We start from the raw sequence: 14,783 nt of genomic DNA, 5'->3' as shown, positions 1-14,783 counted from the left end.
TCCAAGAACCGCGACGCGCATAATATGGCCACTATAATATAATATACCACTTAATTGTAATTATTTGTAAATTGAATTAAGCCATAGATGGCAAATTAAAAGGACAAATTAATCTTTCAACAATACGATGATAAGACATGAGTTTGTGCTTGTGCGTGTCTGCCTGCAGAAGCGAAATTTAGAAAGTCGACCGTACGTCATGACCAGGAAATAAAAATATACATTGTAAATATTATGAGCGATTCAATGGTTAAAAGGGGCAACGATAGAAGCAGCGAAAAAACCTTAGGAAACCGTAATCGACTCGTCGTAGCCAGTCCATTGAAAAGAGCTGAAACTCTATTTGAAAGGATCTCTTTAATCACAAATTCGTCTCACCAGTTCAACCTCGCTCAATTGTCCAGGTTATTACGAGAAGCCACGTCCCCTTCTCTCAGCGCCACTGTGATTTCATGGGAAAATGACTTCTCGTCACTCAAGGGCCCGTCCTTTTTTTCAGGCCCACGTATAAACCGTACGTACAAATCGTTTTATAATAATTAATCGTTGCTTAAAGACGCGGAAATTCAACCCAACCACACCACCCACCGGTCGCGTGTTCGTAGCCACCAAACCAAATGGACTTGCATTACCAAAATTGCAACAATGTGCTAACGGGCTACGAGCTTGCGAGAGATTTTCCCCTTTTCATCCTTTAAGTTTTAAAAGCTCGATCGCATCGGTTGGCGTTGGCGACCGTCGTGGGTCTTTTTAAACATACAAAGTGCCGTTCAAACATTATTCGATGATTGTTCATCGATTTTAATGACTAGGGTACTTGCCATAATAGCTCGCACGTTAACGAGCGCCAATCAATCGAAAACGTTTGATCGATAAAATATTTCATTATAACGACAAAACAAACGCGCAGACTAATTTCTTAATAGGACTCGGTAAAATTGATGTTACCTTGAGCACGAATTCGCTAAAAGGTAATTACGTATTTTATGAAACTTCTAACGACGACTCAACCATTACTATTGCTGCCATCACGGAGACTCGGTGTCTGCGTGTACGCACGCGCGTGTAATTTATACGCTCGGCGTATAATGCCGTTAATTAATTCAATCATATAAAACGATACGTCCATCAATTTTTATTATAAGCTTAAAGAGACGAGAGGGGACCTTGCAAGAACGCGAGACTCACATTCATGGAAAAGTTAAGTTTTCTTTTGCCCATATCGTATAATCGACGTTAAATTGTTTTCAGAATAAATTAATTTAGTGAGAGAGCGCCGTTAGAGAGACCCGCGCGATAAAGCATTCGACTAACGATATACGATATACAATACCAAACCACAGCAGACTTTGTATAATACACGCTATACATCAAATCTAAAATACTCAACGATAAAATACAGAGCACATTTTACAGTATCGCATACCTAGGCGTATTTTAATGGTGCGTCGTAGCGGCAAACTCTATCTCTCTTCCCGGCTACGCGCAAGATCCTTCCCGATAAAAGTCATAGCGTCGTCATTTTCTCGACCCTTTATCTCACCGCGCCCTACCAGCCGCGAATATTAAAATACCGAAAAAAAATACCGAATGTACCGATGTCCGAAGATACGGGAGGCTCGAAAAAGAGTTAGTGCAAATCCGGGGCATCGACAAAAAATATAATGACCGTGAAGATAATGCCGGGGGTGTCGGGGGCGGGGCGAAGGAACAGGAGCGCAAACGAATTCGCTAATTAAGCATCGGCTGGACTATACGACTGTAGGGGAAGCAGTGATTGTGGTATTATGGTGGGTGGTGTCCTCCATGACAAAAGCCAATTGCACCGTTTCATTTTTCAGGGTATGGTGAGGTGAGGAGGTGGTGGGGTGGGGCCGATGGGGGGGGGGGGCGAAAGTCTTTGGTCAGCGGAAGCTGAAAAGCCAGATCGAGCTTGAAAAAGAAACGCCGCGGATGTGGTCAATTTCGCTTGGAAAATTTCAACTCCTCATCCACCAACCCCCTCCCCCGTCAATCGCTGTCATCAATGCCGTCGACCGATAATGAAGCTACGCGAGGAGGCGAGCAATTTATGGGGGAGCGTCTTGAGCAAGGCGTATGAATATCCTTGGGGCCCGGATTAACGAGAATGGCGAGGCGACGGCGCCCTAAGCTGAGCCGACGTATTTTTAACGAGCCGAGGCTCGGGTTCTCCTTACTGCCTCGTCGTTTCACCTCCCCACGATTCCCTCCGCGCAAATACCTACGAGAAATGGCCGAGCGCATATCGGAACCAAAACATCGAAATGCACTCGCAAAATATACAAAGCCAGCGGACCATGAGATTTTTTCGCGTTACCCTCGCCCGTAAGCTTTTTATTATTCGGCCGCTAACCTCTTTCCTTCATTCTTTTTTTTCTTTCTTTTTTTCTTTCCTCTTCCCTTCTCCTCGCTATTTCTTCCTTTTTATTTCTTTTTTCCCTAATGTTCGTAGTATATACGGCTGCACCGCTAAGACGTGTTTTTCAAAACAAGTCGCACTGTTTGATAAGGGGACGTTCACTTTTTCAAGGTTTATTAAAGGTTTGCACAGCGTCGGCTATGTTTTCTCGGTAAGCAAAGCACGAAGCTCTGGTGGTAGCTTATGAAGTCGCGCATGCATTTTTATAGCCGGCAAGATGAAATCTAGAAAGTATTTTTAAAAAGGTCAACCATCATGAGTATATTGGAATACGTTGTTTTTAGTTCGACGGGGGCAAAAAAAAAAAATTATTTTTCTTGCTTACGGCGACACATCGCTATTGGCAGTCGGAGGAAAAATAATGCCGAACAAGCGTGTAAAAAGAAAGTTAAGAGTTGTATTGGGCATGCAAATGTTTAAAAATATATTCGGATTGAGGCTCGTCCCGTTAGAAGCGGTGAGGAATTTTAAACCTTTGAAGCGCTTCGTCGCGCGAGAGTCTCCGATACTCGAGTCAAGTGTGCAAATATCCCGGAAGATGGAAATAAAACGGCCGGAATGAACCAAATGTGAGACCGATATTAAATTCAGCCCATTGCCGAACAACGAAATGCCTTTGTACTTCATGAGCGCACTTGTCCGCAGGTCACAGACTAATTCGTTCCGCAAGACTGAGCGCCAATTAATCCCTCCTCCAGTGGATTCATCAAGCGGCAAACTAAGATGAATGCGGCCGGCTAAGGTAAAGAAAGGGACAGTAAAATGAGCAAAAACGGCCGGATCATTGGAATAAGAACGGCACTCGTCATATAGCGGCGGAGGGAAAGGGGAAGGGAGGGCGAGGGGAGGGGGGAAATACCGCGAAGCTTCATGCAATTTGTGACAACGGGAAGCGCGGCGGAACAAATAACGGATCCTTTCCTTTGCCGCCTAATCCGCGGGATTAGCTCGGCTGCGTTTGTTCCGCACAACAGAAAATTCACAACTCCCTTCTCCGTCCCATTACCTTCTTGTCGCTGCTCTTCTTTCACTCTCCTCTACGTCTTGTTCGCGCAAATTTTGTGCACTCGTTAATCGTAATAATGTCAGTGAGTGTCCGAACTCGGATGATTCGAGCATACGGCCAAGTCAAAAAAATTTCTTTCATCCATAGTTTATCGGCGGTGGGGGATCCGTGCCGGACGACCATAACCCCCTTCCCCACCCGCTTACTCAATTCCACTATATACCCCTATTAAGTTTTATGCCAATAAAGTCCTTTATTTGATTATCTTGCAACAAAAGGATAAAATTAAAATGTGGTATTTCGGTATATTCGTGGATACCGCGAAAATCAATTAATATTTTATTAATGCATGTCTGCCTTATCAAAATAATACAAAATTGAATGTAATTTCGAATTCCGATTGCAAATTTAAGTGTATAATTAGTTGAGCACAATTGAAATTTGATTAAGCTCCGAAAGTTTTATTAAAATTTGGCCATGTGTTAGGAAAAGCTTAAAAATATATAATCCGTATTATTTGTTTTACAGGCAAAAGTTAAATTCATTAATATACACCGCAATTTTAATGAATACGTCCAGCATTAATTACGATTCGTAATACAATTGCACATTATATTTTTAAAATAGCCGAAAGAAGACTTTAGACTCAAAAGAGATTAAATAATTTTTACACTCGGCTTATTTCTCCTCCCTGTTCCCTTTTAACGCACCAAGTATATCGAATGATTAACTATCAAACTACTAATTTTTTTTTACGAATAATCATCGTCAGACTTGATTAAGATTGTGTTATAACCTTGAAATCCCGTAAAGCCGTGTTTTACGTAATGTTACAACATTATCAGTACAAATTCCTACCCGAATGGGCATAAAACTTAATTTTAAAAAAGGATTTAACGTTACGTAATCCAACGATGCACAATTCATAATAAAAATGGTTTATAATTTACATTTCATTTGCCACCTGCAACCCCACAAATCTCAATTAATGCACTAACAAACGCTACATTAAACAAGACCGTCAAGCTTCGTTAATATATATATATATATATATATATATATATATATAATGTTGAAATGGATTGTTGACGTTATGCCGTAAAAATTATACAAAAATAAAAGTGCCACTGGCTTTAAAGACGTTACCGCCCCAATGAGCGAGACATTCCTTTCTCAAATACATATTGCCAGCATCAAACAAAATTCTTCTCGTAATTAAAACTTTCCAACCCTCTACATCACCCGAATCTTATCCCCTAATCTGAAAAAAATAGAAGCCAGTCCAAACATAGCACGTTAAAATTATTAAAAGCGAAATTTCCCTACGCACCGCATCGTTAGACTGCAGCATCCCTCACGTACGAACCGAAATCCCCACGCGCGCGATACTTTTATTTCTCGTCCCCTCCTCCTCCACCTCCTACATTTTCGCTAGCCGGCTTTTTCATTTGTGCGAGTCCGGTCAGAACTAATGTCCATTCGGGACGGACCGGCTCGAGTGTCGTGCAAATATTTTCGCTGATTAACACTATTTACGCGCCGCGTCGGACTGATTAAGTGGTGGTTGCGCGTCAAGAATGGATTTATTTTTCACGATGGGAATTACGAGCGTGTCGACGAATGGGTTTGCGAGGGAGGGAGAAGGTGATAATAAAACTCAATACCGAAGCTGAATATATATTTCAATGCCTTCACATGGAGTTTCGTGAAAATTTGCTAATAGTACGTTATTAGTTAAATCAATATTATGTGATACAGCGCACGGATAAAGGGCTTTTCGAAATTATCTCGATCGTTTCATTGATAAGGAAGTTATAATATCGTCGGTTATAATATCGATTTGTTTCACATTTATGTAATTACACGTTTCATACAAAATATAATGATGGAATTAGATGAAATGACGTTGGATGTGAAATAAGTCCTTAATTTTTACATCCTGTTACAAGATAAATAGTTACGTTTCTTATCCTTCACTGATCAACGTGACAATTAGGAAATAATGAAAAATGTCTAATAATAAACGATGTTATCTTAAACGCATAAGATAAAAGAGTCAAGGAATCGGAAATAGATCAAAGTGAGGGAGCCTAATAGCATCAATATGACGAAAGTCAGCGAAATTCTTAACGTTCTCTCTGTCTTTTCCCTTGGAACCCTCTTAAAAAGAGATTAATGAACGAAAGTACTCTCGAGCTTCCTATACATTTCTCCCCGCGTCGACATCGCGCCGCCCCTCCTAATTCATTCGATCCGGCAATAATCATTAAAGGAAAGCACGTGGATATTTCATTAGAAGCATTTGGACAAGCGACCGACTGAGACGAAAAGGGTCAAGCACAAAGGAGCGGGAGCGAACCCACGTCAAGGCGCAGGACGACTACAGTACTCTTCCAAACGGATGTCTATCTCTCAATGTCTCTCTCTCTCTCTCTCTCTCTCTCTCTCTATATATATATATATATATATATATATATATATCTATGTATTTCTCGTACCATGCTGAAACGGGAGAAATTGAATTATTCATCCTTCTGATTTCATAAAGCACTTTGAGCTGTATCCTACGAGAGCTTTTACAATGTGTGCAGCGTGTTATTTTTGCCATACTTACATTCAAATACTGGAAAGTTTTATGTCGGCTAAGGAGGTGGAGGCAGAGAAGTTTGACACTCTTGGGACTAGAGATTGATAGGATAATTAATCGTTTGACGAATGTATTGTAAATCGATACTCTGCTTATACATAGCTGTACTGCCACTGAATCTCGTTGGAAGCTTAATGAAATTGTATTTATAAATATGTTAATGTGGTAAATATCACGGCTCTAGAAATAACAAGATTGTAACTCGATGTCGGCTATTGTTTACCAGGCGTACAATTTCAATTCGAAGGAATTGACCGAAACTTTAAAAATAACAAAACTGTAACGTCATTACTATCAAATTTTTAATATGATCCAATCATGCGAGAACAGTCTTTATGTCGAATGAGCGATGCCGCTAATTATCCTTTATATAACTTAAAAATGAATTATAATGAAAAAGACGAGAGCAGCAACTTATGAATTTTGCCGTCAAAAACATTCCATCAAAATAATAAACATCCGTTGTAATGGAAATGCTATAAAAATAAAATACGTCATGGATTAGTTCAGTTACATCATACGCGCGGCATTCGGCAACCAAGTTGAAATAAAGTTTGACGATAAAATTGTATAACAATTGTCCCTCTCGCAAAATAAACCTCTAAATCAGGCGAGCCCAAGTCAAGTCTCATAATATTACATTTGCCGCAATGGCTTAACGCGTATTACTTACACAGCTCTTATAAAATTACCTGGATTTTTATTTTTCCGACGAATATCAAACGAATGCAAAGGCTATTTGCACAAGTGCGGCTAAGCCCCTGATTAAACAAGGAAGAAGACTCGCACGCTCGACGCTCCAAAAAGAATTAGCTAAATTTTGCAAGGCAAATCAAATTAGGGGCAAACTATAAGCCGAATTCAGCAACAAACAACCCTACTCTCGTTAGAGATCCGAATACATTATCCCTTATCAGCTGGATCAACGAAGAATCCTCGTTCTACGCAACTCCATCTATATTTCATCGTAGTCGCCGTAGGATGGCCGCCGTTCATCCTGGAAGATCTACATTACCGAATGAGCCCGGGGACCCATCCGAGCGTTAAAGTCCACCAAGTGTGAAGATTAACAATTACGTCGGGGCGAACAAGGGATCGCTAAAAAGTATTCACGCACACGCATATCCGGCCGTCGGCTCGCGTATTTTTTCAATTTCCAAGGCCGAAGCAAAAGATAGGAGACAAAGAAAAGATAAGCCAGCCACCTGTGAGCGCGCGAACATCGAATGTGTGCGTGCGCGCGCTCTCGTCTCGACGAGCCGAACAATGGCCACCGCCGCCGCGTCTGGGGAAATCCATACATGCGCGCGATGTAGCAGTGGGCGGGTGGGTGGTTGGGTTGGTTGCGCGAGGGTGTGATCGCGTGCATCGGGGCGTGCGCTCGGCTGTTCCTATTTCGCGAGAGCGGAGCTTCAAAGCCGACGGCGGCCTGGGGCTCTCGGTTTCGCCACTGGGCTGCTACTGCTGCTGCTGCTGCTGCTCTCTGTCAACCAGCCGGCGCTCGAGCCTTGTTCCACCGGGGAACAATGGGACTACCTCTTGCTCACGCTTCGGGGGAACATCGGCCGATATCCGGCGAGAGCCCAGACGGAAAGCAGTCGCCTCACCTCGCTCGCCACCCTCCTCCCATCCCGCTCCATCCAATTCCGGCAGCCGCTTCAGGACCGTCCGAAGCGCCACGGACTCGCTGGATCTTTAGCCCGCATCCGCAATTCCGCGTTTCCTCATTCTTGCGCTTACGCCTCGGGGATCACGGGATGGAAATGCGCGGTTTGCCGGCCATTGTTGTAAAAACGAGGGCGGCGATCGGAGACGTACACCACCGCAACCCCCTACTCCTCAGTCACACAGAGACGCACAGTGGCCGCCGTTGCCGCGCGCGCACCGACCTGGCTGATGGGGTTGGGTGAGATGTGAGCGGGTATGTCTATGGGATTAGCCGCGAAACTCGGACATTTCCTGTCTCGCTGAAATCGACTAAGCGATCGTTGATGATTGCTGGGCCATTGCATTGCCCGGGCTTTTAACAATTTCGTTCAAAGGCTTGGCGAATGTCCATCCCGTCGACTAAGTGAGCGGGTGCCACAAACCGTGGCGGCAAATTAGGTGAAAAACGATCGAGAATAAAACATGAGGCGACGACGACGACGACGACGACGACGACGACGACGACGACGACGACGACTATTGCGAATTCACGAATTCATTTGCAATAAAAATATTTTTCTCCGAGCGCGCGCACAAATAAGAGCATGAATACTTATTAGCGAGCGCGGACGCGCGTTTCCAAGCTCCTACGTGGATATAGAGGAGGGACGGGGTGGGGTGGGGTTGGGATACGGCGAAGGGCGATGGTGAGGGAGGAGGGGGAGGAGGAGGAGGAGGAGAAGGTGAAAAGGGACATCAAATGTCTCCATACGATCCAAGGGTTCACGAGGGAACTTGGAATATATGCCCAAGTGACTAGCGACTGAGTGCAAGAAAGTTTTTCTAGCTACACCAGAGTCCCATAAAAGTGTCTCTGTTTCTGTCGATCAAATTTACAAGGGTTTACTACTCAATACGGCTTGGAAAGACGCTTTTTCTACTTTAGAAATTTACTTTTCTAATATTCAGCTGGGGCCAGATAAATTTTGCTGGATAATTCAGCGATATTGTTCACAATTTTTGAAAATAATTTCATACATTTTATATAATTATGCAAATTACCTTTAAATAACTACATTACGCTTGCATATTAATAATAATACCACTTGTACGCACGCACTAATGTATATTATACTTCAACATTCCAAATTTGATACTCTTTAAACATGATAAAGTAGCATTGATGGTTGCGAAAGACCAGCTCTTTTATTCAATTGTAAATGTACTGTATTATTGGGCATTTATTGTAAACATCGTCTCACGTAATACGTTCAACATCAGGATAACTTTTATTTGTACTTTGCAGGATAAAGAATGAGCTCTTCAAAGACGTTCGTTCGGTGCGCTTTCAAAAGGCACGCACACGCACACGCGCACACTAATGCAAACTAATCTCAAATTCCTCGTAAATGAAGGCAACAAGAAAAAAACATTGGGTACGTTTATAAATAGCACCGCGGGCGTCTATCCATGACAATTAAAAATAAATCCGTCCAGAGCTCTATTTTCACAACAGTGCCACCTTCAAAGCATACGTTCCAACTTTAGAGATTTCACCCTCGAAGGAAGCAACTACTCCCCTACCCCCACCGAGACGTTCGCGTCGCCAAGCCCCTCGGCTCGATGGCTCGATACATTTTCCCAATTTCACGGGAACGAGGGAGGAGACGTGGTAGTGAGGAGTTGGAGCGAGATGGAGATGGGCAGACGGCGGGACACGTCATGAGCCCTCATACCCCACCTTTTTGCGCACCGACTGACCGACTGGCGGGGCAATCGTGAGCGTCATCGGTGGACTTTGGAGTCGCGTGCCCGACCGATAACAATCTTGCGGCCTGAGTAATGGACATTCAGATGGGGCGCGTTCGGCTGTTTGCCTTTGACAAGAGCTCGCCCGACTGACCGAGGGATAAGAAAAAAAAAGTTGCAACTTAAATGGTGAAGGTTGCGCATTGAAACGTCTCGCTCGGGACAATTGACTCGAAACAACTTGGAAAGTCCCCGCCATTTGACGCTCTATTGGCTTTCACTGCTATATTATTTCTCGTCGCTAAATACTTTCAAGACAAGTGCGTATGACTGTAGTGCGCCGATAAACATATAATACAGATGGTTGGGGAGTTAATTTGCATTCGAATTACGTGTGCGTTGCGTTAAGCAAGAGATTGAAAGATAAAGAGATCTTGGAAGTTTTTCCTTCAATTCACAACGATACAAAAGATTAATCGATACTTTGCGTTACCATCCCCCCCCCCCCCGTTTCAATAACAAATTCGGACATTTACACTTGCTCATATAAATTTCTTTCTGCAAAATTTCTACCAAGCCATTTACATACTACCGACAGAACGAGAGAGATGAGAGATGAGAGAGAGAGAGAGAGAGAGAGAGAGAGAGAGATGAAAGAGAGATGAGAGATAGAGAGAGATGAGATAGAGAGAGAGAGAGAGAGAGATGAGATAGGGGGGGGGGGGGGGGTATCTTTCGCATTATTTTTTGAGGTTTAGATACGAGGATTTAGCGTAAAAGAGTTTGAGAAATATAAAGGAAAAAAAATATTGTATTGCTATGAATTATTAATAGTAAACGTATGAGCTTGTTCGTAAAGTAAAGTTAGTTTAAGTAGAATTTACGGCATGTACTTTAAAAGTTTGTTTTTTGCTACATAGACGAGTAATGAAATATTCAAAGTAAAAAACGTAACACTGCTGCTACTGCTGCTGCTGCTACAGCGTTTCCAAGGTAACATTAGCTAGTACTTGAAATAAAGTATTGTAATGAAATGGTACTAAATCCGAGGTGAAGTACGCGCATTGTTTTAAATAACCACTTTATAATAAACTTTCAGGAGAAATGGCATTCGAGCTATCTAGATTACAGAACTACTGGGTACAAACAGTCAAGCGTTCGCTTAAGATATATAAGTCATAATGCAGCATACAATGCCTTGGTACATGGACCAATTCTTCCTATCAGAGAAATTGAAAAGCATAAGTCGGCATCGTTAAGGCGTTGGTTGCGTCAGGCTCTCGACTATCTTCTACCCAAGAGGAAAGATTTCCAAGTAAAAAAAGCTTGGGCTATAAATTTGTTCACCTTGCCAAATAAGCCACAAGCTAGCGTACAAAAGCGAAAAAGCCTAAAATTGTAAGGGGGATGAAGTGGCAGAGCTTCGACAAATTCTACTACACTCGAAGGTCAAAAAGACACAAGCAGCTGCATTACGGAGATAACCATCCGCGATAAGGAGTGACACAGTCGGCATTCATCCTCCTCGCCCCATATCCCACCTCACCTCCCCGCCACCGCCCAACCTCTCGATAAAAATGGATAAAACCCAACTAGGTATAACGCACCCCGGAAACAATACACCTAAGCAGTACGTGTACGCGGCGTAAAGAGTCTCGATCGTAAATCTCTCAATGGCCGGGCGGGCGGCCCGTCTTTAGCGAAAAATACAAGGGTGTTTTGCCTCCGCCTCTATTCCCGACTGCCGCTCTTGCCGCGCGCGCGCGCCAACTCGCTACCCGGTGTCCCCCCATCACAAGAAAATGCATTCGCGAGGGGCAGGGAGGGCGGGAGGATTACGTTTAGGTTCGCGCGCGAGACGCCCGACGTAAATAGTTCAATCACAGCGGGCTTAAAGCCGTAAGCCGCTTTTCCGCTCTACGCGCGGCCGCCGCCGCCGCCGTACCAACCGCCAGTTTTCCATATTGAAATATTTAATGTTTTTAATAGAAAGTCGATCCGGGGGACTTTTCTTATCCGCGAGAGGAACTTCCACCTCCGGAGATCGGGTGCTCCGGGTGGGAGTAATCCCATTGTCTTTCGGGTTTTGTATTCATCGCGGAGCGATTTCTCTGGCGCCTTTTTTCCTAACCCCGGGGCACTTTTGTACTCGTAGACGCGGGACTCCGGGAATTCCCTTTGATGAGAAATGAATTAACTTGGTAACAAATCGATTTGTTGCCGGGGATCTTACTCACTGGTTACGCTCGGGAAACTTTGTCGAATTTCCATTTCTCTTCGTTATCTTGCTTGTATTCGCGGTATACACTTCCCGCTCCGTGTCTCCTTTTATTTCCACGCTTCGCTCTTCTTGTTTTCCTATGGTATTTTTTATTTTCACGAGGTCCTCGATCTCCGTTGCGCTACGATTGATTCGTCCAATCGTTCATTCGCCGAAATCGTTATGACATGTGCACACCGCGGAGCTCGGCGCGAGTTTTCCTATTTGTAGTAAATGGTACGAAGAAGCGGAGCAATGATCGCCATTATGATTATTCCTACGCTCGTCGATGCCTTTGGAAAAAGTAGAGCACTTTTGTCGCGAGTTGCGCGAAGATGAACTCAAGAGCGTTTTTACACGATAAAATATAAATATAAGCTCGTTCGTTTGTCCTAATCAAATATCAATATATTCCAATGTTTGTCTATGAAATACGACGGTTTAAATAACTCTAAGGATACTTATCGAACTCGGTAATTTTAAAACTGGATTTCTGCCAAGCACGTACCTGAAACTAAAACAAATTATGTCCTGTTAGTTTATGCTATTGTCCTGTTAGTTCATACAATTTCCTATTTTCATGATACATTCTTAGCTTATCGATCATTTATTGTCAAATGGCAAAAGTTTGCTAGACTATTGTATTTTACTAAATGCACAAACCTTTACAAGTACACTTTGGATGTGTAGAGGATGTTGACACGTTTATTGTACGCTTTTAATTATTTGAATTTTTTTTTCACGTTTTTTTCTTTCGGTTTGTTTGTTTTGTTTTGACGAAATTTGCAATGCAATATTAAAAACTACGATGAAATATTATCGTTCTTGATACAATAATTGAAATAGAAATTTTCTTACGTATCGCAAAAGTTACACGACCACTTCATTACTAATACAACTCTACGAACTTTTGATAGGGACACTAAATATGCTAACCAGTTAATCAATTTGTGAGCAAAAGTTAAATTAATTTTGCCAATTTAGTGAAATATTTTAAGCTTTGCTTTCTGCAACTTTCCCGCGTGCATCTTAAATTCAACGCGCATAATTTGTAAACCACGCCGTTTACAACTGTAAAATTGCAAATAAACAGCGCGGCAGTCAAGTCGGCGTAAAATAATCTTATCGCGAGATTAAAGACATAGCATATCCTACTCGCTCCAATCGCGCAATCGTCTCGAGTAAATGGGCTTTCGACGGGGGCAGGCCTCTTCAAATTAAGGACAAAATTCAGGTAATCGTAAACAGCTAGTTTCGTCGGCAAAAGAACACTAACGAGTGAAACGTCGCGAGCTCTTCTCTTACATTATCCTAAATAAATTTGCAAAGCCTCGGATCGGCACTCCCACGTGTATAAAGTATAAAGCATCGTAAGCATCGTAAAAAGAAAGAAAAGAGTAAAGAAGAAAAAGGAGAATAAATTCCTTTTTTTGTCCCCAAAAGAGCCGTGTAGCGCTCGTATTACGTCGGACGGCGTACGAAGGGGCTGACGGGGGCGGAGTTACGGCTGGTTGATAGGCAATACGCAACCGAGAACAAAGCCAAAGGCTTACGGGGCTGAAACGCACAGAAGCAGCGCGGCGTCTGTCTCGCCACGGCATCACCGCCGCCGATGTTCCCTCCTAAGTCGATTTAATCGGGATTCCGCACTCCCTTCAAGCTCGCGACGCTTTTCGAATTACCCACGGCTCGGTATTTCATATGTGAAGCCGTCCCCAAACGCTGTTTATCCAAGAAAATTGCGTCAACTAGTTGGCTTTCCCGAAAGCCGGCGGCTGGTTGGACGGCGGATGAAGGGGATGACGGCCGATGGTCCAATGAGGAAAAAAAAACCTCTTATATCTAAACTGAGATTCTTCTGTGATCGCTGCCGCAGATTCTCGAATGTAATAGGGGATGGATGGTGGGGTGGTTAGTGGGGAGGTTAGGGGTGACAAGCGAATTTGAGGAAATTATGTCACTCGTAAGTGGCCGAATTATCGCTCGAGGAAATCGTTTAAATATGGAGAGCAAAAGCCTTCGATCTTGCATTTTCGATCATTGAGTAGCGCACTCAATAGCTAAGAGCATTACCAGCGAACTATAAAATTCCTCATTCCCTGCGAAATAACGTACATCTTTTTTATGCCGATGACGTAGTCGCTAGCGACTCATTATTTAATTTACTTTATGGATATTGGCTAAAGGAGAAAATTAAACCGGAATTGCTTACGGGCTGTTTAACGTCAAATATCACGGATGTCAGAAACCACTTACATGATTCATCTAGACCGCGCGTGTGTGGATATAACTTAGTTTTTTTTCTTTCTTTTGGGGTTTTTTTTTGTACCCCCTTCCCGTGGTAACCCCACTATCATTGGCATCTAAAAACCATGGAAAATTAACAGAGCAAGCCAAGATTTATTTTAATACTCGGCAGTCTTTAAAATCTGGGTGCAATAATCCGTGAGGAATTCTTTTGTAGATTGGGACGAACGAAACAAAGCTAATTATAGACATTCTAAGCACAATTTACGCGTGGAAAAACTGCTCAACAACATTAAAGCGATGACTAGCCAGATCGCGTCGACGAAAAGTATGTAGAATTTTACATTATAATTATGTAAACAATCGATTTACGACGCTAAGCCGACCGATAAGTCATTAGGCGAGTCTACACGATTGTTTGTACTTTCCAATGAAAACTCATACGCTAACGTTATTTTGCAAATGCAGCATTTAATAGTGACGTCAAACGTTTAAAAGAGCCTTTTATAAATATAAACAAAATTTAACTCGTTAAACCAGGCCAATAATCATCGAATTTTTGGCCCTTCAAATTTAATTTAAGAATGATAAAGAAAGAAAATAATAATAATAATAAAATATTAATACAGATTGAAGAGGACAACGATTAAGCGACGATTTCCCACCGTTTCCCCTTCATTTTTGTTCCTTTCTCGTTCCGTTTTCAAAAGTAAGATCAAAAGTCTTGCTCGCTCAGTTTCAATTCCTTTCCCTCCATTCACTCACTCACTCACTCACTCACTCACTC

At 42.7% G+C, this 14,783-nt stretch overlaps 1 protein-coding gene across 1 annotated transcript in view; it reads right to left on the bottom strand.

The window, feature by feature from the left end:
• LOC105363683 (uncharacterized) overlaps positions 1 to 14,783 on the bottom strand; it is a 199,366-nt gene that overhangs the window by 21,627 nt on the left and 162,956 nt on the right. Inside the window, exon 3 of the mRNA XM_011501434.1 lies at positions 12,258 to 12,263. Coding sequence (XP_011499736.1) covers positions 12,258 to 12,263 — 6 coding nt within the window. The remainder of the gene's footprint in view (positions 1 to 12,257; positions 12,264 to 14,783) is intronic.

The sequence above is a fragment of the Ceratosolen solmsi genome, unplaced genomic scaffold, assembly GCF_000503995.2.
Source record: "Ceratosolen solmsi marchali unplaced genomic scaffold, CerSol_1.0 scaffold3, whole genome shotgun sequence".
NCBI lineage: Eukaryota > Metazoa > Arthropoda > Insecta > Hymenoptera > Agaonidae > Ceratosolen > Ceratosolen solmsi.
Note: the sequence above shows the minus strand (reverse complement) of the source record. Positions and strands in the feature narration are given on the sequence as shown.